The sequence below is a fragment of the Neofelis nebulosa genome, chromosome 10, assembly GCF_028018385.1.
Source record: "Neofelis nebulosa isolate mNeoNeb1 chromosome 10, mNeoNeb1.pri, whole genome shotgun sequence".
NCBI classification, from domain to species: Eukaryota; Metazoa; Chordata; class Mammalia; order Carnivora; family Felidae; genus Neofelis; species Neofelis nebulosa.
Genome location: NC_080791.1, coordinates 57054555 through 57080334, shown reverse-complemented (window position 1 = coordinate 57080334; position 25780 = coordinate 57054555). Strand labels below are relative to the sequence as shown.

General features: G+C 44.7%; 1 protein-coding gene across 1 annotated transcript; it reads left to right on the top strand.

Annotated features, from left to right (window-relative positions):
- Nucleotides 1-845: 845 nt before the first annotated feature.
- On the top strand, nt 846-20580 carry NEU3 (neuraminidase 3). Its single transcript, XM_058687764.1, is given in 6 exon segments — nt 846-1003; nt 9217-9227; nt 9230-9298; nt 9301-9333; nt 13641-13852; nt 19332-20580. Coding segments are annotated over 6 exon segments (1563 nt in total). The 3' UTR covers nt 20412-20580.
- Nucleotides 20581-25780: the final 5200 nt, after the last annotated feature.

Sequence of the window (25780 nt, the reverse complement as noted above, 5' to 3'; positions counted from 1 at the left end):
AAGTAAAATAGAATTTGAAAAATATAAAAAAAAGTAAAAAATATAGTAGAAAATAATAAGAATATTTTAAATAAAAACTGAAAATAAAAATTTTTTTCTCTTTCTGTATTCATGAAAAAGAAAAAAAAATTTGAATAGATGTACCGGTGAACCGACTGAAATACAATTGAAACTACATCGTTTTCCCCTAGAGGTCAAACTATGAAGCACTTTATAGTCCATAAACTAAGCAGGCGGCGAGATTTGTGTTCCTGAAAAGTGAGGTTGGCCCAGTTGGGCGGGGCTTAGTTTAAATGGCTCCATTCTCCACTAGATGGCACTGCTTACCTTACTGGGTGCATTGCTATGGTGCTTGTAGGTGGGTGTGCGCATGCGCGGGAGGAGTGAAAACGGTGTCGCCCAGCTATTCAGTCTCAAGTGTGGGAACTCTGTGCTCTCGCCAGCCAGCAATCGCGCACCTGTCCTTTGTCTCCGGCTTCTGTCCACTCCCTGCTTTTACACTGTCTGTGACCAAGCCTTCAGTTTGCCAGGAGGCACCTCTCTCCTGGGTTTTATCTCAGATGCGGCTGTATTTCCTGACCCCTCAATTCTGAGGGACTGTGGCTTTGACCCTCTCAGATCCTTTGGGAGAGGGTCTCACCGAGCAATGGCCAGTGCCGGCCACACCCAGGAATATTCGCAGGACTGTGCTGCTGCCGATGCCCGGAGACTGCAACTGGGTGCCAGCCTGCCCCAGAAAAAGTTAACACGATCATATAGCGCCATCGTTTCAGGGATTATAGAAAATCACAACATACATCTGGTACCAGGTTTCACCCTTAACGACCTTGTTCCAGCACCAGCGAATGTGGGTGTTCTCTGGGGTCTGCTGCGACCAGGCGGCCACACAGTCTCTACCAAATGTCCTTCCAGCAATGGAACTGCTTCTCTCTGTGTGGCCCGTGGACCTCCCAGACGCTATTCTGCTCCTGGAGATTCGCCCTTCCCACCAGAGCACCACCAGGTATTGAGCTGTGGAGTTTCAGACTCTGTTCCCCCTGTTTATAGAGCCTTAATGGAATTTAAACCCTCTCCTTTCTCCCTTTTTTAGTTAAGTCCCTGCGGCTGTTTCCACTTTTCCACTTTCTCTCCAGCTGCTTTGGGGGAGGGTGCTTTTCTCATACTCCCCGCCCCCCCTCCTCATCTCTGTCTGCAAGCGAAAACAGCTCCCTGCCCTTTGCGGCTTCTCTCTTCCCCAGTTCACCTGTCCGCACTGTGTACCTGCTTAATTTTGTGGTTCATGTTGTGCAGATTGTTGTGTTCATCCTCAAATCAGTTTTCTAGGTGTGCAAGATGGTTTAGTGTTGATCTGGCTGTATTTCACGGACGCAAGACACAAAAAAAAACTTCCATGCTGTTCTGCTATCTTGTCTCCTCCGGAAATCCATAAATACATTTAAATACATTATTCCCTGTTAGAAATAGGGTTGGAGAAGATGGTTGCAAGCTCAGAGTACTGGGAAAGTAGGTTCAGAGGCAGGTAGTTGCTCAGAAGGTGTCCTGGTTGTTGCTTACTTTCCAGTCAGTGAATCCCACCATTAATGGATTTCCTCACTAATCTGGTAGCCTTGGCTCTCCACCCTATTATAACTAGTGACACTAATATTCATCATGAGTGGGCAGCAGGTTCCTCCTCCTTTCAGACAGCAGTTACAGACACATCCCTACAGGAGCACGAAAAGAGGGAAATCCCTTATTTCTGTGAGCAGAAACCAGGTGAATTTTCTAAACTTCAGCTGGTTTGCTTGCGAGAGAAGGGATTCAGGTACAGAATGCCTATTAAGGAAGAATGGCAACTGTTGAGTTGTCTTAACAGCCAACCCCCCCCTACAATTTATCAGGCCAAGCTTAGATCTGTTCAGAGACCACAGTAAAGGACTGGGAACTTTTTGCAGGGGGTCTTGACTGCTGTGAGGGAGCTTTGGCCCTTTGGGAAGAGTTCCCTGTGTCAAACCCTGTGACAATGGGAAACCATTGATGAATATTGAGTAGTATTCAAGCTCTTCGTTCCCTGGATTTGGCTTATCATGCTGTTAAAGGGGACCCACTAGAGAATGAAGAACTGTTAGGAGAAGCAATCTACCATGAGCCCTGAGCACCCCTGCATGTTCTCACTTCATGTGAATGTAAGACCCTGACCACTTCCTGGGGGATATCTTCGTGTTCTGGCAGTAAGCAATCTTGAGAATTGAAGTAATGTCTCTTCCCTACTTTGCACTATAAAAATGTTGACTCTCCCAAGCTCAGTGTTCTTTTCCTGTGACACATCCCCCTGCATGTGTAGGCATCCATCTATCTAGACCTACCCCAAGTCACTTTTGTTGGAGAGGGGGGCTTGAAGAACTAGCACAAACCTGCTCACATTGCTTCCTGTAAGTGTAAAAGTTCTTTGTGTTTGATCTGGGAGTCTCATGGCTTCTACCAGTATCCATGATAAAATAGTAGGCTAACCTGTTAGTTGCAAGTCGGATAAAATTGTAGCCCTTTCATAGGCTACTCTGACAGTTTGGGTAACAAGGACAGGATACAGGTAGCCATGGCTTTCTACAAGAGAAAGGACATAGGTCGGGTGAGAGGATGTGAGAAAATAACCTGGGGTCTGGTAGGAAATACTGCTGAGCAAGTGGGTAAGGGTCCTTCACTGTCCCACCTGTTAATGAAATTTTTGAGGCAAAACAGCAAGAGGTAGGATTGAAACACATTGCCCAAATGGTACTTAGGTTGTTGTTCACTCTTTTCTGGACAGGAGGAGGAAAGAATGTTTTGACAACAAGGCAGTAAGCCTGTGGCCCCAGCTGAAGGCTCTATGGCTGTGGCTGATGAGTAGAGGGTTCCCTGAAGGTGAAATAAATGGCAATAAAGATACAGAGTTTGAATGGACCAAATATATTAGGAGTTTGTTATGACCAAGCAGGTAGCCATTTGAAGTGAAAGTAAATACATGACCTTGTTTACTGGCACAAGGCCAGTCTCTATAACCCCTGATCCTTTTCTCCCTTTGTTTTAAGGAAAGAAGCTATTTATGTTGGGGATCTTTGAGGAGGAGAGGGACTCCCTTTTAACAACTCTACTGAATATAAGCATCTAAGTCACCATCCTACTTGGTCCCATGGGCACAGGGAGCCCTGGGCACAGGAATGGTCAGAAGTACCAAGGACTGTGGGGGCAGATCCATGGTAGTATGCAAGGTGGGCAAACAAAAAAATAGCCCCTGAACCCTAGGTGCTCCTCAGAGCCAAGAGGTAACTAGGGAAAAGGCAGCACTGACCCCAGAGCAGGAGTCAGAGAAAAGACCTTCCTGCTGACCCAGCTGCCCCCTGCAGGCTAGCGTCTCCTACTCCTGTGACTTCCTCAAACTCTTGGGTTGGAACATGATTTCTTGGTGGCTGTGGCTGTGCCTTGCAATATCGGTCTCAGATTGCTTGGTCTGAGTGCCTGTAGTTGGTGGGGGGAGTGGGGGAGTGCTTGACTTCACCTGGCAGGGTTTGGGCAAAGTCTGTAGTAGGAAAGGAAAACTAAATAACTGTAGGGGAACCTCTACACCGGCTCAGTGTTACTGTTGTATGGCTTTCACAGTAATGTGTTATTGACAGCAATTATACATTAAATTGAAGTGTGAAAGTTTGCAAGTCTCCCATTCAGGGACTACTGCTTATAGAGAAGTGATTCCTGTTTCCTCTTGAGTAGCATAACAAAATACAGAATCCTAAGAGGTGAGAAAGGAAAATCAACAGCTTTAGTTAGGTGAGAACTTGGTGACTGCTGGAGTACTCAGCCCATTTCCTAATATAGCAGTGCCACGTATCCTTTGCAGGCACCAAGTACACCCTTTGAAAAAGTTGGACAGCTGGGAGGCTACTACTGAGCTATTGTTGAAATGACGTCCGACCTGTAGAAGCCTGGTACCTGGCCTAACATCCCCACTTTGGGTGACACGAACTCAAACTTGAAATTAACAAAAAGCCCAGCAGCCTTCCCTAGTCAAATGGAAATGATGCATTTTGGGGATGCAGCCGCTGCCCATCTTAGTTTTACTTGAAAAAGTGATACCCACTCCTTTGGAAAGACTGTATTCCAAGACTCAGCTGCCTGAAGCAAAGCCACTGGCTCAAAAGGGCCCTTGATTACAGAGACTTTCCCAGTCAGATGCCTGGGCCTGGTTCACTTATGGTCCAGCTAAGTTAAGAGCTGTCGGTGTCAAGTGATGTTTCTGGAAACTGACTACAGTCAAGGCTGGTCAGCACAATGGGCTGAATTGAAGGCTATGACCCTCATCCTAAGCATTCCTTAGGGACCAAACATGTTATATTTTTACTGACTCGGGTCTATGGTCTATCACTTGGCAGAAATAGACTGTTAGATTAAAGACACTCTTGGGGGCCACAAACTAAAAATGAATTGCAGCTATTAGTTGAACTGTCTGGATCACTCATGTAGATGTTCACAGTGGGGGCTTATTCACTGAAGACCAACTGGAATCAAACTGCTGACGGAGCCTGTAACCACTCAGATTGCCACCATCATTGCCTGTATCCATCATCATACCAGATATGACATTACATGCACCATCATAGCCTGGGCACAGAGTAAAAGTTTTATGCTTCTGGTGCAGAGGCTACCACTACATGCCAGGTTTGTGACTCCTGTTAAAAGTCCTGTTAGTCTAGGGGCGCCTGGGTGGCTCAGTTGGTTGAGCCTCCGACTTCAGCTCAGGTCATGATCTCGCGGTCTTTGAGTTCGAGCCCCGCGTCAGGCTCTGTGCTGACAGCTCAGAGCCTGGAGCCTGCTTAGGATTCTGTGTCTCTGTCTCTGCCCCGCCCCCACTCATTCTCTGTCTCCCTCTGTCAAAATAAATAAACATTAAAAAAAGAAAAAAAAAGTCCTGTTAGTCTAGCCATGAGTGAAGCCACATAGCCCAGGCACGGCCTCCATCCACTTCTGGCTGACTAACTCTGTCAGGCCTTTGGTTCCCTCTTGAGGTTACCAATAGTGCTTCAACAGGATACTTTTTCAGGTTACAGTGTTGCTGTTCTAGTCAATCAGCCAACTCTACCCTGTTTTGATCTTGAAACTAATCTGTCTCATGATTTTGTTTTTCTTGACCACATACATTCTGACAGTGGTGAATCTTTATTGTGAAAACCACTCAACAGCAGAGGGCTGATAATCAAAGTGTTTGATTGACTTTCCACTCTTCCATCCATAGGCATCGACTATTGTTGAATGTTGGGACAGCCTACTGAAAAAACAGCCTACAGTCACAAGATTTCTGACTACTTCACTTACCTTGTCCTGGTCAATACACCTTTGTAAAGCAGTTTGGCCACTGAATGTGGCTGTCCCCAGAAAGTGGTCACTTTGTCTTTACTGCGGTATTAAGATTCTCCAGAAAAAAAAGAATGAATATGTTCATGAATATATAAAGAGATGTGTTATAAGAAAATGGGTCACGTGATTATGGAGGCTGAAAAGTCCCAGGATCTGCTCTTGGCAAGCTGGAGATCGGGAGAGCCTGTGGTGTAGTTCCAATCTGAATCTAAAGGCCTAAGGACCAAGAGAACTGATGTAACTTATGTTTCAGTTCAGGAGGAGGAAAAGGCTCACTTCCTGGCTTGAAGACAGGCAGATAGAGTGAATTCTCCCTTACCCCAACTTTTGTCCTATTCAGGTTTCCAACAGATTGGATGAAACCCACCTATTTTTGACAGGGCAGTTTGCTTTACTGGATCTACTGAGTCAAATGGTAATCTGATCAAGGAACATCCTCAGACATACCCAGAATAATGCTTAATCAAATATCTGGGGACCCCGTGTCCCAGTCAAATCGATGCATAAAATTAACTCTCATAGCTGCTTATGGTGTAATGATCAAAATGAGAGGGATTGGAGAGTGTTGTGTAGATTTATCCTGAAAATTCTGTTTTCAGCTCTATTGTTAGGTATGATGTTATATTTGCCCTAACAGCATCCCCAGGCCAACCTTGTTACTACAACTTCCAGGTGGCAGCCTAGTCACATTGAATTCTGGTTCTCATTGAATTGTTTCAGGCACTTGGATTCTCTCGTTGGTTTGACATGGTCCTAGATCATGACATTTGGAAAAAGAGTCACCTCTAGAGCCTTTCTCTGAAAGGAAAATGGCCTAGTACAATTCTACCAAGCTGTTGCAAACTCCATAAACTTGACTGTTGTCAAACTTGGTTTGACATCCCCCACTAGATGGCTCTGACCACAATTTGATAGTCATTCCCTTTAACCTACTGCGAAGTCTATCGGAAACATCAGGTGCACTTGCAGCTCCTATTCCTCTCTGTAAAATGCACAACCTCTACATGCCTCCGTCACCCCCATTCTTGTACCTATTGCTGTTTCCTTATGGGGTGGACAAATGCCACCTCACTGTTGGTGTGGACGTATGGGACAGTTTGGGCCAACTGCCATCAGACCGTCTTTCCAAAAATAAGGCCTGGTGTCAATCATACTTAAGTGGATGGGGACTCTGAAGCCTACCAGGTACCAGGAGGCCTCATTAGTGACACTGTCAACCTGTGTCCCCTAATTGATAATAGGTCCCAGTTAGGAGGTCCCAACAATTGTAAACAGGGGTATCACATATGACCTCAGAACTATACCTTCTATGTGGAAGTCAGGCATTAACTTGCCCCCTCCCTGAAAACATGGTGCCTTGTTCCGTAGGGAGGGTCATAAGCAACCTTCAAGTGTTTAAAGAAGAAGCACCATTAGATCATGTAGCCCTCAGATGACTGTAGAGATTCCTCCAAGATGAAGCTGCCTTTGGTTACAAAGGGGAACTTCCCAGAGGGTTGGCTGATTTATTTATGCACCTTCTGCAAGAAGTTATCCTATCTTGAGGGTCATCCTATTTGAAATGTTGATATGAAATTCATCCCTGACTTTAGCTGAAGGCAACAATGATACCACCTCAGCCCTGGAAGGCATTTGGGTGAGCCTCAGTTCACTGGCCAATGTGGTTATGGATGATAGAATTGCCCTTGACTTCCTTGTGGGCCCAGGTAGAGTCTGCAAACACTAATACATTCTCTGTACCCAGATTAATGCCTCAGGCCGGGTTTAAGGTCAATACAGATATAAGAGAATGGCACCCAGCTTTCTAAAGCAGACCTTGATGGCTTATGGTTGGTTGGTTGGTTGGTTTTCTTGTTTGTTTTTTTATGTTGTTTGTTTTTCTACCTAGTTGAGCCCTGGCCCTTGGGTATAGGTAAGGTCAGTTCTGCAGATTGGTCTCATACTGTTGCTTGGAGTTTTGTTGATACTATCCTTTTAGGATGGATTAAGTCCCATTTCTGTCAGATCAATCAGGGTGGCCAATAGAGTGGCAAACAAAATTCATCAGAAGTGATCTGTAAGGTACTGTGATGGTTGGAAGAGGAGTAACTATTTTAACATGGAGGCCTAGGAGGTTACAGGAAGTGAAACTTGTTTCATTTGAGCCATGAATGAGGATTAGTGCCAAGAGTGCCCATTTTACAGATGAGAAAACTGAGGCACAGGAGTTAAATAACTTGCCAAGGACACTGAGCTAGGGAGTGGGAAGTCTGGATTTGAGCCAAGATCTTATTGCCTCCAAATATAGAGATTGCAACTCACTGTCTCAGGCATAAGACCAAGACCACCAGTCAAAGAATTGACAGAAATTTGGCATTAGCTTTAGATATTTTTCTAAAATTGACTTGGTGATTGATCTACAGAATTGGTGATTGTGAGTTTGGAGAAGTCTGGGTGAAGAGCCCTAGGACTTTGTGGGAGCCAATCTTTAAAAACAAATGTTTTAGACAAATAAGGTTTACAGAATAATAAAATGAACCACCTTAAAAAATTAGTCCCTTGGGTATCCTTAATCATGCCCTACTCCCTGCACTCTCAGAAGTAACTACTCCCCTGAATTTAGTATTTATTATTCCTATGCATTTTCTTCAACACTATATGGTATTGTTTTACAAGTTTTAAAACTATATATGGTATTTGGTTAAGGGTTCCCAAGACCACCCCTAGGTTCATAGACTCACTGGAATGACTCACGGGACTCAGCCTAATAGTTGCACTCACAGCAACTTTATTACAGCAATGTAGTAAAGACACATTGGATCTTAAGAGAAAAAGACACAAGTGGAGTCTGAAGGAATCCATGTGTATTTCGTATGCTCTCTCCTTCTCCTGAGGGGTTGCACTAAGCACACTTTCCCCCAGCAAGGAAAATGCAGCATGTGTACCATGTTTCTGCCTAGGGAATCCATTGGAGACTCAGCAGTTTTATTGGGGACTGGTATGTTGGCACCCTCTGCCTGGCATGTACCAAAACTCTAGACTCAGAAGAAAAGCAGGTGTTCAGAATAAGCTATATTGTGTTCAAATCGTCTGAGCAGAGTCCACATTTATTAATTGGAATTCTATAGAATTATGTCAATATGAACTCATGGGTTTTATTCAATGGATTATACTACTATTATTTTGTCAACATATAATCATGTACACACGTACAAAATAACATATAATTTTAATTTTTTTAGGGGGGAGGTGTTCGTCTAATGCTCTGGATCTCTGGTTCTTTTTGTGGAGTTCTTTCTTGCGGGCCGGAACCTTTGCTGGACTCCCAGGCTGTTCGGGGAAATTTTAGGCGGTGATACTTATGAGCTGACAGGCAACCAATAGATACGAGCGTGGGGCAAGGGGACTGAGGGGAGGGATGAAGGGGGAGGAAATGGAAGGGTGGGGGGCGGAGCCAGGTTGCTGCCCGGCCCACGGGAGCAGAGGTAGGCCCAGGGCCTGAGCCAAAGCCAATCTCGGGGCTAAGCTGGAGCTGGTGGTGGTCGGGGAGAGCAAGAGGCAGGTCCACACGGTGTCTGGGACTGGGCTAGGGGCGCGGGAGAGAAAGGACTGTGGCGGCGGGGCAGCGAGGGGGCGGGGCCTCGCCTGCGCCCATCCCATGGGGGCGGGGCCGACTCTGGGCAGCGGCCAACTGCGGGTCCAACCGCCGGCCCGCTGCCGCCTCCACGCGTCCCCGCCTTCGCTTCCCGGCTGGGTAGTCTGGACGTCCGGGTCTGTCGGTGTTTCCTTCTCTCCGTGGCCGTGTCGCCCTTTTTTTTTTTTTTTTTTTTTTTTTTTTCAGTTTTCGTGTTGCTTCCGTGTCTTCCGCAGTCTCTCTCCCTCTCCCCCTGCGTGGTTCATTCTCCCGCGCTTCGGTGTCCGAGACCTGAGAGCTGCCCGGCGCCCAGCTCTGCTCGAGAGAGATGGAGGAGCCGGGGTCCCGTGAAGGTGAGCGGGGCTGCGACATTGCAGAGATCCCCGAAAAGTGGGGCACTCTGAGTGTGGGGACAGGTTCGGCGGCACCGCCTGGGCTTAGGAAATCCAGTCTGAGGGGAATATTGAGTCAGAGCCCTCCAGTGGGCCAGGAATTCAGACATGGCCAGAGAGTATTCTTGGCTAGTCTATTTTTGTTTTCCTTCCAACGAAGCCAAACCTAAACCGTAGAATTACCATTTTAGAGATGAAAGGGAACCGAGCCAGGGGCAGCCCTTACCAGAAAGGGTTGTATGGGTTGTAGAGTGTCCCGAGCTGCAACTTAGGAGACCTGAATCTTGGTCCAGGCTTGCTGCTACTAACTTAAGTGGCCTAATATAAGCTTATTCCCCTCCGAGGGCCTGAGTTTTCCCATGTGTACAATGAGAGGGATTTGGAGTGCTGGATCTCAACAGGCCTGACAAAGGACGGGTGCTTTTTAAATATTAATTGTTAGGAATAAATAAATGAGTTAGGGAGGCCTCTTTCTGGGGTTCACTGATGGCTGCCTGCTGCACTGAATTAATTGGAGTCTTTGGAATTACGTTGTTCTTTTATGCTGAGAAATAAGTGGCATTATCCTCATTACAAGTGAGAAAAAAGAGACTCAGATAAAATGACTTGCTAGTAAGTGTCAAAGCACATTACACTTCAAAGTCCAGGCTACACTGTTACTCTCTCCCAGTAAGAGAGCAGGGAGGATTATATGGAGTAGCAATTAATAGCTTGACTTCTCTGCTAACATGAACAACACCAAAGCAGAACTGTATCTAATCCTTCTCTATCCTTAGTTCCCAGTATATGGTTTGTGTTCAAGTTTGGGTTTCAGTGCCAGAGTCATCTATGCTGCTTACCACTGTCGTCACCATGATCAACATAACCATAATTAACAAAAAGTTAATGATGGTGATTCTAATTGTTATAGTGATAGCAAAGCCATAAGTGAAATTGTGAAGACATCGGAAGTTTTAATATTTTTACTTATATAGTGGTTTAAAGTTTAGAAAGCACTTTTGAGTAGTTCTTCATATTGGTCATCTTATATAGGTATTATCTACATTTTACAAGCATAGGAGTCCCAAGACCTAGAGAGATTAAGTGACTAGCACCAGGTCACACGGAAGTATAGATGGGATGTGAATCAAGCCCCATATGAGAAGCTGTGCTTCTGCTTTGGTGCTGTCCCCACTACCTCTCCCTCTCCTTTTTCCTAGTTGCTCCTCCCCACTCCATGCCTATTCTTTGCTTTATTATTATCACCCAGGGAATTCATGGGTGTGAACTAATAATCATGTGTTAACTGATCATTAATAGTGTGGTATTCACTTGTAATTAATGTGTGGGCGCATAAGAGTTTAAATACAATCTTTCCCAGAGGCGTAGACGGATTTAAATACTTTTAAGAAAGAGAGTTGTAACTGTTATCATCATCATCATCATCACCATCCACAGGTTTCAAGGAATAAGACTACCCTTGATCCTTGAACAACACAGCTTAGAATTGCAGTTTCACTTGAAGAAGCATTTTTTAAATAAATATAGTACAGTACTATAAATGTGTTGTCTATAACTTGTGATTTTCTTAACATTTTCTTTTCTCTAACATTATTGTAAGAATATAGTATATAATACATCTATACATACAAAATATGTGTTAATTATCTATGTTATTGGTAAGGCTTCCAGTCAACAGTAGGCTATTTGTAGTTTTGAGGGGAGTCAAAAGTGATACACAAAGTTTATGCCCCCCAGAGTTGGGGTCAGCACCCCTAATCCCTGTGTTGTCCAACGGTCAACTGTAGAATATGTAGTGATTGACAGTCTAAAAATAATAACTGCCATATATTGAGCTCACACTATAGCATGGGCTCTGTAACAGCCACTTCAATTTTTAGCTTAATTCTCTCAACAACTCTACTGAGTTTTATATATGAGGATCCTGAAACATTAGGAAAGTTAAATAACATGCCCAAAGTCAGGTAGTCCTAGTGGGGTCCTAATCCTATGTTCTTAACCATCACGCCAGCTTGGCTCAAGGACAGATCTTTACTTAGGAGAGCCTGACCTTCTCTGGTAGGAGAGCCTGAGTTGAGGAGAGAGAGGTGTGCTCTAGTACTTTGTGAAGAAGACAATTCCCACTTGCTTTTCAATTCTGCTACTGAGAGCACAGAATTGGGAGTGAGGGGAGGAGGCTTTTCTTCTGGACTCCGGAGGCTAACTCCCCATTCCTCTCATGATAGTGAGTTAACGGTTCTTCTTTCTTTAAGTTAGAAACAAGTGACCAAGTGAATCATTGGTATGCCTTTGGATAAGTTTGTCTTGATTGACACTAGGCACCTGTGGCCAAAAGCAGTGCAACTTTTTCTTTCAGTTTATTGCCCACAGGCTACCTGGGAGATTGGTCTAAAATGCATACTTGATCATGCCATTCCTCTGCCAAAAACTCTTGAGTGGCTCCCTCTCTGTGGGATAAACACCCTAATAAGGTAGCAAGGCCTCCCAGGACCTGGATTCTGCTGACCCCTTCAGTCCCACTTCTGCACTCTGTTCTAGTCATGCTGCCCTATCGACAGTCCCCACAGCTCACTGTTTTCTATCATTTGTAGGCTTTTCACATTCACCCCCTCTGCCCTTTTCACCCTTCAGTTGGCTGACTCACTATTCATCCTTTAAGATCCAGCTCACTCATTCATTCAGTCATTCAACAGATAATTCGTCAAGTGCCTATCAATTACCAGGCATGGTTCTAGGTATAATGGTGTAGCGGTGAATAGAACAGACTCATCCCTGCCCTTTATGGAGCTTCTGTTGTGTAGTATATATTAAACAAGTATAATCTGGATGATAAGTGGCATGGAGAAGAGAGCAGAGAGGGGATAGAGAGGGGCAGGGGAGTTGTCAGGAAAGGCCTCATAGATTAGATGACATTGGAACAGGGCTGAAGGAGTTTAGGGAGTGAACTCTGTGGTTATGTGAAACAAGAATGTTCTAGGCACAGAGCATAAGGATATGCAGGATAAGGCAGGAGTTCACTTGACTCAGTTTTTTTCTCTCCAGAAACCCTCCACTGCCCTGATCTAGACAGATCCTTTTTCTGTTTTCCTACACTCTATCATGTTGACCTCTAATGTGGCACTTATTGCATGATATTGTAATTGTCCCTGTATGTCTGTCTCCCTCACTTGGATGTGGGCAGGGACTTCTGATTCCTTTTTGTCGCCTCAGCACCTACCTTTTGGCCTGACTTGGAGTGGGCACCCAGAAGTATTTACTAAATAAATGAATAAGGCCTTCTGGGCCTCATTTTTATAGTCTGATAATTTTTACAAGTGATTTATATGAAAGGGTTTGAATGACAGTGAAAGATAAAAAAATTCTAAGCCTGCTTCTGTCTGGCTTGATTCCCTTTTTGGGCCTCTGAGAAGTAGAACCCCTGATTTCTTTGAGAAGTGTACCTGCAGACTTACATTTTCAGCATTATGACAGGCTAGCTAACCTGTAACATTGTAGATAAAATATAACAAAGTCCTTTATAGCTGAAATTGCAAGAAAGTAAGAGCAATTCCCAGGGACCTAGAAGCCAAGAGTAAACTGAAAACCAGACTAGATAGCCCCTTAACCTGACCTCAGTTGCCCTGGATGTTTGCTGCTCTCACTTACCTAGAAGTTTGGGCTTTAGTAGACCTGCTGTTGCAGTGAGTGAAACTGTGGGCCCACATGGTGTAGCGGAACTAAGATCGCTGCGTGAAACTAGGTCCCTTGAAAGTCTGCACCCCCTGGTATGGTGGACTAGGTAAAAAGAATTCTTTTTGCTGACACAGAGAGATGATAAAGATTGCCTCTTATCCTAGGCTCTAATAGAGGGGGAAAGTTTCCCCAGAGAGTTCTTAACCACAGGCTTTTCCTCATATGGATTTGGATTTATATTTATATTATCCGAATGGCCTAAAACCTCCACAGAAATTGACATGGGAAACCACCCAGGCTGGTAATACCCCTGGATGCTTGGCAGCAGCCCATGTAGAATCTCCGTAAAGACATACTTGACACAGGCTGCATAGGATTTCCCCAGAGTGTGGAGGATAGATTTGTTCAATGAGCATGCGTATTGCTTGCTTTGTGCTATTGAGACCATGGTGTTACCTTTGGACAAAAAAGTAAACGTTTGAGTACATCCGTGCCTCCCTGTGTGTGATCTTCAGAAACAGAATGATAGAGCAGAACTTGTGCACAGGCCAGCATTTGGGTATGGCCCCATATTTAGCTGCCTCCTATCCTTGCAGAGGTCATGGAAGAAGTGACATCGTGCTCCTTCAGCAGCCCTCTGTTCCAGCAGGAAGACAAGAGAGGGATCACCTACCGGATCCCAGCCCTGCTCTACATCCCCCCCACCCACACCTTCCTGGCCTTTGCAGAGAAGCGCTCCACGAGCAGGGATGAGGATGCTCTCCACCTGGTGCTGAGGCGAGGGTTGAGGACTGGGCACTCGGTACAGGTGAGTCCTCATCCCAGATCTGGCTCTCAGCCTCAATCTCTCTCCACATTGCTTAGAGTACTTCAGGGCCTGTGCCCTTTCCCATCTGTGCTGGAAGAACCCTGCGTGGGAGATGAGGAAGAAAAAAAAGAAACAGTAAAAGCAATGGCTCTCACTTACTGAGTACTTCCTGTGTGCTAGGTGCACATTAGATTCTCAATAACCACTCTGTTGTGACATAGGCACGGTTGTCAGTCACATTTTGCAGATGACGAAACTGAAGCTCAGAGAGGTTGCTACTCTGCTCATGGTCACATAGCTGTAATAAAACAGCAGAAACAGGCTTTAAATTCCATCTCTGATTCCAGAGGCCTCCACGGTTCATTCAAATTCAGCTAACATGTGGTGTGTTTTTCATTCACATTTTCTTTTGTTCTTATAAGTCATCCAGGGAAGGAAGGAAGCATCGTTAGTCCAGTTTTCTGATCAGGGATCCTGGTATTCCAAGAGATAGGTAGCTTGTTCAAGACAACTAGCAGATGGTGGGGGCAAGGATAACAACAATCCTCCCCCTTCTGCATGGTTTATGTGAGGTGCATACTATCCCCATCGTAAAGGAGGAAATGGGATTAAAAGTGGTTTGCCTCAGACACACACCTACTAAGCAGCAGAGGTGGGGTTGGAGCCCTTGCCCCTAAGTAGCACATTTTTACTGCATTTTTCGAGAGCAAAGAATGATTGCTGCCCTTGGGCCTGTGAGTATAGGGTTATTTCAGATCCCGTTTTTCTTTTCTCTTGCAGAGCTGGTTGAAGTGAGGATCAGATGAGACCATGGATTTGAGAGCCTTTTGTAAACAAACATATATATCTTTATAATAGGCACTCTAATCCTGCTGGTTTTCTACTCATGGTGATATCACCATGAAAACATTACCTCTGTAGGGATGACTTTTTTTTTCCTTCTTTCTTTTTTTGTTATTACAGCGCAAGTGCTTTTCTGCTGAATGTGGGCCTTGCCAGAAACCCCTGTCTCTGCTCTGGATGACTTGCTCACATCTCCTTGTGGAAATGATTTTTACTTTAGGGAACTTTCAGTCCCTGCTCTTTCACCCATCATGTCATGAGCCTTCCTCATGGCTGCTTCCTAGGACCACACCTCTGCTTGTATCATTGGCCTCCAGAGAGGCCCAGCGGGGCAGCCTACCTTGGAGTTCTAGTTTTTTATTCCCTCCAGGACAGGCATTGCCTGCGGTCGTGTTGCCCTGCTTTCTATTGCAGACAGTTAGGCTGTTGAGCAATTTTTACTGGACCATGCTTGTTGTGTAACCTCAGAAACGTTCACAGATGTGTCCACTTGAACTCATTCTCCCTTCTCTGTATTTTATCCCTTCCATTCTCTGATTTATCTGTCTGTAGAATCTTGAAGTTAGAAGAATCATCAGCCTAGCTTCTTCCCCAGTAAAGAGATCTTCTGTATTCCCTTGGTAGCTACTAATATCTTAGGGGTTAAGAACATGGCTTTGGAGTCAGGCAAGACCTACCATTTATTGGCCATGTGACCTGGGACGTTTGACTCTTCTCTGTTTCATCATCTATAAAATGTAATTAATAATAGCAATTGCATAGTAGGAATTCAACATTAGTCATCTTCTATAAAGGATCTGCTTACACAACTCCTCAGATGAGGAACTTAATCCTGTGGCAACTGTTAACTTTTGTTTTTGGAATGAGACAACCTGTACTTCTCTATAATTACCCGTTGGTCTTGTTCCGGCTTCTGGGACATCCGATCTATACATAATAGAAAGTCCCTTTTCCAGAGAATGCTCTTTGATGTACCTGAAAGCAGTATTCATACATTCTGAGTCTTTTGATTTGGGCACTTGCCAGCTTCATTCTTTTAGTGGCTCTTAAGACCACAGTCTTGATTTCGTTTCTAGGCCCTTGAAAGCTGTGATTACTGTCTTTGGGATTTGATTTGGGATGTCAGTGTCCTTTTTCAAAGAATGGTCCTTTGAATTTAGGGCTCCAAGGATAGACTGACCAGCTCAGCAATGAGGTGGGTATCCTGTTTTTTATCCTTTTAATGCAGTCTTTTAATACATAAAGTAGCATTTTTTTTTTGGCAGCTGCATAATACAGTTGACTAATGTTAAGTAGACCATCAGCTAAAACCTCTTAATCTTTTTCATGTTTGCTGGTTTAAAAAAAAATACATTATATATATTTTTTATTTAAAAAATTTTTAATGTTTATTTATTTATTTATTTATTTAAATTTTTTTAACGTTTATTTATTTGTGAGACAGGGAGAGACAGAGCATGAACGGGGGAGGGGCAGAGAGAGAGAGGGAGACACAGAATCGGAAGCAGGCTCCAGGCTCTGAGCCATCAGCCCAGAGCCCGACGCGGGGCTCGAACCCCCAGATCGTGAGATCGTGACCTGAGCTGAAGTCGGACGCTTAACCGACTGAGCCACCCAGGCGCCCCTTTTAATGTTTATTTAAACATGGACCGCGAGATCATGACCTGAGCCGAAATTGGATGCCCAACTGACTGAGCCACCCAAGTGCCCCCCCCCCCCCAAATTTTTTAAAATTGTAGTAGGATAGAGGCTCCTGGGTGGCTCAGTCATTAAGTGTCCAAGTTCGGCTCAGGTCATGACCTCATGGTTTGTGAGTTCGAGCCCTGCATCGGGCTGTGTGCTGACACCTAGGAGCCTGGAACTTGTGTCAGATTCTGTGTCTCCCTTTCTCTCTCTGCCCGTCCTTCACTCACACTCTGTCTCTCTCCCTCTCAAAAATAAATAAACATTTAAAAATTTTTAATCGTAGTAGGATATACCTAAATTTTCCATCTTAACCATTTTAAGTGTACATTGCAGTTTTGTTAACTATGGGCACATTGTGGTGCAACAAATCTCTGCAACGTTTTCATCGAGACTGCTGCTTTATACTCTTTGGACAACCCTCATTTCCCCCTGCCCCACCTGCTAGCTACCACCATTCTTCTTTGTTTTTATGAGTTTTTAGATACTTTGGATACCTCGTGTAAGTGGAATCATACAGTAGGTGTGTTTTTTTGTGATTGGCTTATTTCACTGAGCATAATGTCCTGAAAGTTCATTTGTGTTGTAGTGTGTGACAAGATTTCCCAGGCGCCCCAATACTCCTCTTTAAAATGTTTATAACGTGGAGTGGTAACACATATGTAGAAAACATAACATAAATGTCAAATGTACAAAACATGGATGTCTGCTCTGTGAACTGACAAAGCCAACACTTGTGGACTCATCACTTAGCTCAAGAAATAGAATACTACCAGTACCTCAGAACCTTCTCTTATCCCCCCTCTCTTTCCCAGAGATAATTACTGTCCTTATTTATAGCTCTGGAGTTTAGTTTTGCTTGTTTTTAATCTTTATTCTTTATGTTTGGCTTCCTTTGTTCAGTATTTTTGAGGTTTATCTGAACTCTTGTGTACAGGCTTCTCTGAATATTCTTGTACATGTTTTTGCTAATATGTGCATGCATTTTTGCTGGGCTTATGCCTAGAAATGTCATTACTGGATCATAGGGTATATTTATGTTCCCCTTCAGGAGATAATGCCAGCCAGTTTTCTAGAGTGGTGGTTGTGAAGGCTAGTCTACTTCAGTTTCACCCTTGCTCTGCATTTAGCTCTTTAAAGTTCCATCTTAAAGCATGGGGGTTTACCAGGGCCCCAAATTTTTGTCCTCCTAGCCCCATAAGGCTGTCAAACAAATTGTTCAGCTTCTCAGCTTTTCAGTTATCTCTTTGAGAATTAGCAGAGATACCCTGAGAGGAAAAAGGACTTGAAATACCAGGTCAACCTTTCTGAATGAACTTCTCTCAGTTCTTGGCCTATAATTCCTCATTGTCTTGTTTCCTCCCTGATGCTTTTAGCCAGATGTTTTTGTCTTAATATTTTATCTGTCATCTCCAGTCTCAATGGAAATGTTGGTTCAAATTACCTAGTTCGCTGTTACAGGAAGCCCTTTTCCTCCATATTTCTGATGCAAAAAGTAGCATGCTGCATGCACTGGTCTGTACTTTGCTTTGTTCATTTAACAATATGTTAGGGAGATCTTTCCATCTCAAGGTGTAGAGGCCTTCCTTTTTCTTTTTTCATCTCTTGCATTGTGTGGTCACGTAACCAGTCCCCTGTTGATGAATATTTGGGTTCATGATATTTTGCTTTTCCAAGCAATGCCACAGTGAGTAATCTTGTATATACTTAATTTGATGAGCAGATATACCTTAGGATAAATTCCCAGAATTAGGCATGCTGGGAAAGGATGAATGCATCTGGAATTTTGATATGCCCTACATAAATGTTGAAGCATTTTACACTTTGGTCCATAAAAGAGAGTGCCTGTTTCTTCACATTTTTGCCAACAGAATATTGTCAAAGTTTATGCCGTTGCCAGTTTGTTAGATGAATTTTAATTTTAATTTGCTTTTCTGTTTTATGTGTGAGGTTGCACATGTTTTTGTTGTTTTTTCCTCTTTCTGTGAGTTGTCTGGTCTTCCTCTTTGCCCATTTCAGATGGGTTTCTGGATTTTTTTTTTTTTTTTTTTTTTTTTACCAATTTATAATACAGTTTTAAAAATCTATTAAGGAGATTAGGCCTTTCTTTGTAATATGTCTGAGTAGGCATTATCTCATTTTAGCCTTACAGCAACTCCTGTGTGAGCATGTTGTTACATTTTCCACTTCATTGATAAAGAAATTGAGGTAAAGTAAGTTCAAGTAACTTGCCTGAGGTCACACAATGAGTGATGAAGGCTGGTTTGAACTAGGTATCTCTGACTCCTTGCTTGAGTTTTTAATGCCAGTGTTATGAATTGCCTCCTCAGGATAGTAGAGGAAGGAGAAACTCTTTGTTTTAAATTTCCCTTTATTTGCCTAAATTTCATATTTGTCCGCTTTGCTTTACTTTTCTTCATTTCTTTTCTTTTTTTTCTACTTCCTTCTACTTTTCTTGGTTTTTCTTTCTTTTAAAAAATATTTGTTTAGCTCCTATCATGTGCTGGGCACTCCTCAAAAGACTCATAATCTAGGAAGGGAGCCAGTCACATAAAAAAGTATGATTATTATATAATAAGTTCTATAACTCTTCTGTGTCTACAAAGAGGAAGCTACCAGTTGCTTTGGTGAGAGGAGGGGAGCAGAGGAAGTTCATAGAAAGCTTTACAAAGGAGGGGACTTTTGAGTTTGGAGGGTGAATTGGGCATCTAGACAAAGTGAGGAAGTGTTCTAGACAGAGGGGACAGCTTATACAATATCTAGCATTGCCTCTTCCCAGCCTTATAAATCATCCTATAATGTTTGAGAATTTAGTGACTACTTGAGCCTTCATGATTTCATAGATTTTAATATCATTTCTTTCTTTTCACTGAAAAAGACTAATGCTTTTAATGAGCCTCATGTATTCCTATTAGTCTCTCACTCCTGCTCTCTCCCCCTTCCCCTTGTCTAGTGGGGACCTTTGAAGCCACTGATGGAAGCCACATTACCTGGGCATCGGACCATGAACCCCTGTCCTGTGTGGGAGCAGAAAAGCGGCTGTGTATACCTATTCTTCATCTGTGTGCGAGGCCATGTCACCGAGCGTCAGCAGGTCATGTCAGGCAGGAATGCAGCCCGCCTCTGCTTCATCTGCAGTCGAGACACTGGCTGTTCATGGAGCGAGGTGAGGGACTTGACTGAAGAGGTTATTGGTGCAGAGGTGAAGCGTTGGGCCACATTCGCTGTGGGCCCAGGTCATGGCATCCAGCTACAGTCGGGGAGGCTGGTCATCCCTGCTTATGCCTACTACATCCCTTACTGGTTCTTTTGCTTCCGGCTACCATGTAAAGCCAAGCCTCATTCCCTGATGATCTACAGTGATGATCTAGGGGCCACATGGCACCACGGCAGGCTCATTCAGCCCATGGCAACAGTGGAGTGCGAAGTGGCAGAGGTGACTGGGAGGGGTGGCAACCCCGTGCTGTATTGCAGTGCCCGGACACCAAACAGGTGCCGGGCGGAGGCTTTCAGCGATGACCGTGGTGAATGCTTTCAGAGACTAGCCCTGAGCCGACAGCTCTGTGAGCCCCCGCATGGCTGCCAAGGCAGTGTGGTGAGTTTCCGGCCCCCGGAGATCTTACGTGGGTGCCAGGACCCTAATGGCAAAGACACTTCTACCATTCAGCAGAGCCCTCTACTGGACAGATCACTAAGGCTAGAACAAGAAGCTGGAACACTGTCTGAATCATGGCTCTTGTACTCACACCCAACCTGTAAGAAGCGGAGGGTCAACTTAGGCATCTACCTCAATCAGACCCCCTTGGATGCTGCCTGCTGGTCCCACCCCTGGATCTTGCACTGCGGGCCCTGTGGCTACTCTGATTTGGCTGCTTTGGAAAAGGAGGGCTTGTTTGGGTGTCTGTTTGAATGTGGGACCAAGCAAGAGTGTGAGCAGATTGCCTTCCGCCTGTTTACAGACCGAGAGATCCTGAGCCATGTGCATGGGGACTTCACCAGCCCTGATAAGAACCCTGAGCCAATTGAAAGCTAAAAACTGACTTAGGACCCAATTTTCCATGGAAAGGAAACCACAGAAGGCAACCACAGCCAGGATAATGGAGGCCAGGTTAATAGAAGTTATTGAAGCCTACAGAGAATCCAAAAACTTAATATTGTGCTCCCTACCTTTTTTCCTTCTCCTCCAAGGAGCAAAATGAAAATTTTTCTTTTTTTTTTCTTTTTTTTTCTTTTAAATTTTTTTTTTCAACGTTTTTTAATTTATTTTTGGACAGAGAGAGACATAGCATGAACGGGGGAGGGGCAGAGAGAGAGGGAGAGACAGAATCGGAAACAGGCTCCAGGCTCCGAGCCATCAGCCCAGAGCCTGACGCGGGGCTCGAACTCACGGACCGCGAGATCGTGACCTGGCTGAAGTCGGACGCTTAACCAACTGCACCACCCAGGCGCCCCAAAATGAAAATTTTTCCATAGCTACTACAGTGGAAAGAACTAGGAGTTGGGAAACCATGATGTGGTCCTGGTTGTGCCACTGGCTTGCTGAGGGATGTTGAACATATCACCTGAACTCTCTGGGCATCAGGTCTCCATTTGTAAAATGAGAAGATTGGTTCTGGGATTTTTCTTCTCATTTCTAGGAAAGACAGAGTGTCTGCATGCTCCATGATCAGCAAATGCTGGCTCCGTAGCAGACTCTGATCTCAAAAGGGAAGTCAGAGGACTCATCATTTCCAATGACTCACCACTCATCCAGGTGTGAGGCTACACGCAGGTGTTCTGGCACGAAGGAAGATCTGGTTGTTTTGTTCTGTTCTTAATAACAAACACACACACACACACACACACCCACACACCCACACCCTTTTAATCATGTTTAGAACTCTATAGGTTCTCTGTCCTAGAGGAATTGGGCCAAATAGTAGGATCATGAGGTCACCTACCTTCTCCAGCTTTGCAGCTGTCTTCAATCTTCCTTCCTTATCTGGAATGCTTACTCCCTAAGGAGAAAATGAGAAGCTCAATGCTAGTGGCCCTTGATAATGGCACACATTTTTTTAAAATTTTTTTTTTTTTAACATTTATTTATTATTGAGAAAGACACACACACACAGAGCATGAGCAGGGAAGGAGCAGAGAGAGAGGGAGACACAGAATCTGAAGCAGGCTTCAGGCTCTGAGCTGTCAGAACAGAGCCCAACGCGGGGCTTGAACTCACAAACTGTGAGATCATGACCTGAGCCAAAGTCAGTTATTCAACGAGCTGAGCCACCCAGGTGCACATATTGTTTCTGATGGCATTACTTTTATGGAAGATGAACCTGAAGTTCATTTACTAGGATGGTTCCTGATGAGAAAAGGACATGGATTAGGACTTTAAAGCATTGGACAGAACTTCCCATGGTCTCTGCCCTCAAGGAGCTGATAGTTTATGGGGCTAGAAGTGGGAGAAAATTCAAGAAGATCAATGCAGCTAGTTTGTAGATGCTGGGCTTTAAGTTGAGGTGATGGTAGCTCTTGATGTCATTGTCTTAGTTGCATCTTCATTGTGCTTGGAGTCATCTGCCCCAGGGCTTGACCAGGCTTCTGGGTTTCCCCCAGGCCCATTTTTCTCAGAATGTTGTTCTGGCCTAGCCACTTCTTTACTCATGGAGGATGTCTTTAGGAAGACCATTAGGAAGGTCTCTGGACCTCAGACCTCTGAATCAGGCCTGTTTTTTTGGACCTGCTACAAATACCGTTTGTGGAGTAGGGCTGCCTCTTTGTCTGATAGGTTTGGGACTAAACTTTGCCAGTGGTGGGTCTCTCAGATGATACCAGATTGGTTGTTCTTATTTTAGATTCTTTCCCCATAGCCTATTATTGTAACAGAAATTCTATCATGAGATACTTGGTTTTCCTCCCTATTTTAGGAGAAAAATACCTTGTATCAGAGAACTATATTTGGTGCTGAGTAATGGCCCAGAGAGCAAGTGTTAGTCTTGGAGCATAGCCTAGGAGGCTAGGGGTTGGCAGTTGCCCCAGTCCTATGGGGAAGAGTCGTGCAGGATGAAAGCAGAGATTAACTTCACCTACTCCTGCATATGGCTTAAGTCCATGGCTTAGAGTGACTTCTTAAAATTCCCTTAGCCTCTCAGCCATTTGTCAAAGTTATTCTCCCAGCACACAGTTATGATCATTCATTCACTCATTTGTACATTTACCTAAATATTCTTGAGAGCCTTGCATAATGTAAGGTGCTTCCTATTGACATTCCCTGGTTGAAAATTACTTGTGGCTCTTCATCGCCTGCTAAAGGGTGTCTACATTTTGTCTGGCATGTAGGGCTGCCAGTTGTTGGGTGGGGTAATGAATACTTATCTCTCCTTCATATGAATCCCACTGTCAGAGAAGACCTCTGTCGAGATGGCAGTGGAGGGGGTGACAGAGCTGCTGGTATAGGGAGGAGCTGGGGAAGGGCAACCCTCTCCTGAGTAGTAGAAACTTCCTGTTCTGCAAAGCTTTCCTGAACACCATCCCCAAATAGATGGGAACAGGGGGGTGGCTCCGTTCTCCAACAAGGTCTAAGGGATGGAGAAAATGAAAATATCAAGACTTCTTTGGAACCATCCAAGGAGGGACCTCAGTCACATGCCAGTGTGGACCACAGCCGTCCAGTACCAGCACTCATTAGATGTCTTCTCCATCTCTGAATTGCCCTTCCCTTTCTCCTTCCCCTTTGCTTCATGTTTGCTTCTCCTTAGTGATTAGCATAGGCAAAGGGCCTGTGTGTATATTTCAGGAATAGCAAGAAAAGAGGGTTGGGTAATCCGACATTTGTAATCCAATTACAGAAGTAATCCAGAATGAGGATTAGGGAGAGGAACAGAGTGGGCAATGGTGGCTCTGAAGCAAAAGAGCAGCAGGGTAGGAGTCCTGGCACCTTAAGGAAGAGAGAGAATGTGGCACAGATAGAGACAGAGGCTGGAGAGATGGTGTAGGTGGAGGCCTCTGTGAAGAAGAAATGATAACAGGCTGGAGCTGTTTCCAACACGTATGGAAAGGGAAGGAGGCCTGCGTGGGCCCACAGTTTAGGCTACAGATAAGTTCCTGCCCAGCCCTGTAACTTTAAGCTGGCTCAACTTGTCCATGTTCCACGTGACTAACAAAAACTGCTGGAGGCACTCCAACTCTGTGCCAATTACCCAAGCCTTTGGGGCCCTGGGTCCAATGCCATGATACTGGTATCCTAACTAAGCCCATTTCTAGCCCTCTCAGGTTGGTAGAATGAAAAATATTGGGCAGGTGATGGCAGCTGTGAAGAAAAGAGGACAGCAGACTGGAGGCCTCTAATCTAAAAGTGTGAAGAGAGGACTACAGAGCCTGTGGTCCTTTGCCTGTAGATGTTCCCCCCCCTGTCTTGGGACCCTTAGAATGGATCCATCCAGCACACATGGCCCATGTCTGGGAGTGCAGGAAAGCATAGGTAGGGACCTCCTGCTGCTGATATGTACCCAGATCATCTTCCGATCCCTTCAACCTGGTGGTGCTGCTCATGCTCCCCAACTCCTGATGCCCTCACTCCTAGGCCACTATTATGTACTTCAGGCCCTCGTTATTTGGATGCTCTATTTGGACCTGTTTCTCCTGGTCACCAATCCCCCCTCGTATCCATGGGATATCATGCAGCTGCAGCCACAATCAGAGACATGGCACCCTGTCTGTTGGGTAGCCCGAGGGACCCATAGAGGTCAGCCCAAGGCTGTGCAGCCTCCTCTCCAGGGTAGTAGGATTCAGTACTTCCATTTCAGCCAGGTTAGGCTGCTCAGGCTTCTTCAGTAGGCTGTGAGTTTTCCCCACTGCATTAGTCAGTGGATGTCATGCCATCCTCTCCTGTGCTGCCAGAGTGCACAGTGGAAGCCTCCCTTTGGTCATCGCCACAGCTTGCCATGTATTTCTGTTGTTGTGCCCTGTAGGCCTCTGCGAGGCTCTAAATTCCTTGAGGGCCAAGTCTCTATGAATCCTCCCTCTGTCCTTTTTACCTTGAATCACAATGGTTGCTTTATAAATATATGCTTTTTCTATTATATTCTAAATTCCCTGAAGGTAAGAAGAACTGTGTCCGATTCTTCTCTCTGTCCTCTGCACCCGGCACAGGGCCTGTCACAGAGCCTGGCACAGAACAGACAGCAGTAAAGTTTCACTGAAGGAATAAATGAGTCAAAGATCCTTGGCCTTCTGGAGCTAAGAGACAAGGCCAGGGCAAGCTCCCCCACAGGGAGAAGTATACTGTATCCCCTGTAGATTGGATAGTGTTCTAAACTTGCTGAGCACTCACTCTAAATTAGTCTTCTCTATGCTGGCTTGCTTCCAGGTCAGCCCGGATGTCCCAGGATGACAGCCTAAGACTGAAGCTAAGCCTTGACTTGGGGTTGTCATTTCAGTGGTATTTCCCTTCTGTCCCTGATTGGAGTGTCTATAACTGCCTGTCAGAGGGGGGTGCTCTGGTTCAGTGTGGTCTGAGCATGTCTTGGCTCCGTGATACCAAGTGCCAGAAGTGCCCTCTGTACCATAGCAACTACCAGGACTCTGAAACAAAGAACATGAATAAAGAGCCTAATTCCAATGACTGCTGTTTGTTTTGTTGTTGTCAAACAGTGAGATGATTATCATCCTAATACTTCTGTCTAGTTTGTACCCAACTTCTTTTGAAAAATGGATTTGACTTTTCCTAAGGACTTTTCTTGCTTTTCCTAAGGACTTTTACTTTCAGAAAGCTTTACTAATAATCTTTGTACTTGGGGTGCCTGGGTGACTGAGTCGGTTAAGCGTCTGACTTCTGGTTTTGGCTCAGGTCATGATCTCACAGTTTTGTGGGTTTGAGCCCCACATTGGGCTCTGTGCTGGTAGTGCAGAGCCTGCTTGAGATTCTCTCTCTCTCTCTCTCTCTCTCTCTCTCTCTCTCTCTCTCCCCCCCTCCCTCCCTCCCTCTCCCCCCCCCCCCGCTTACCCTGTCTCTGTCTCAAAAATAAATAGATAAACCTTAAAAAAATACAAAAAAATTATCTTTGTATTGTACACATTGTCACTGGAACATAGTTACTTGCCTATTGCAGGGGTGGGGGGAAACAGGGCAGAGATTACCATAACTGGTTAGATTGTGTATTACACAGTAACTACTAAGTGATTAAGTGAGGGAACTGGGATACACAGAATCACCCCATCTGACACCAGCCCCGGTGCTGGTCACTGCACATCTTATGTCCTTTTGCAAAAAACCCTGAGATTTTTAATACCAAATTGTAGCTGGCGAGGCCACAAATACCTCAGTGAAGTGGGGTGATAACCTTAACTCATGACTTGTACTTAACTTTGTACTCTGCTTTCTAAAACAAATAGACCATTGAAAAAGTTTTAAATGGGCAT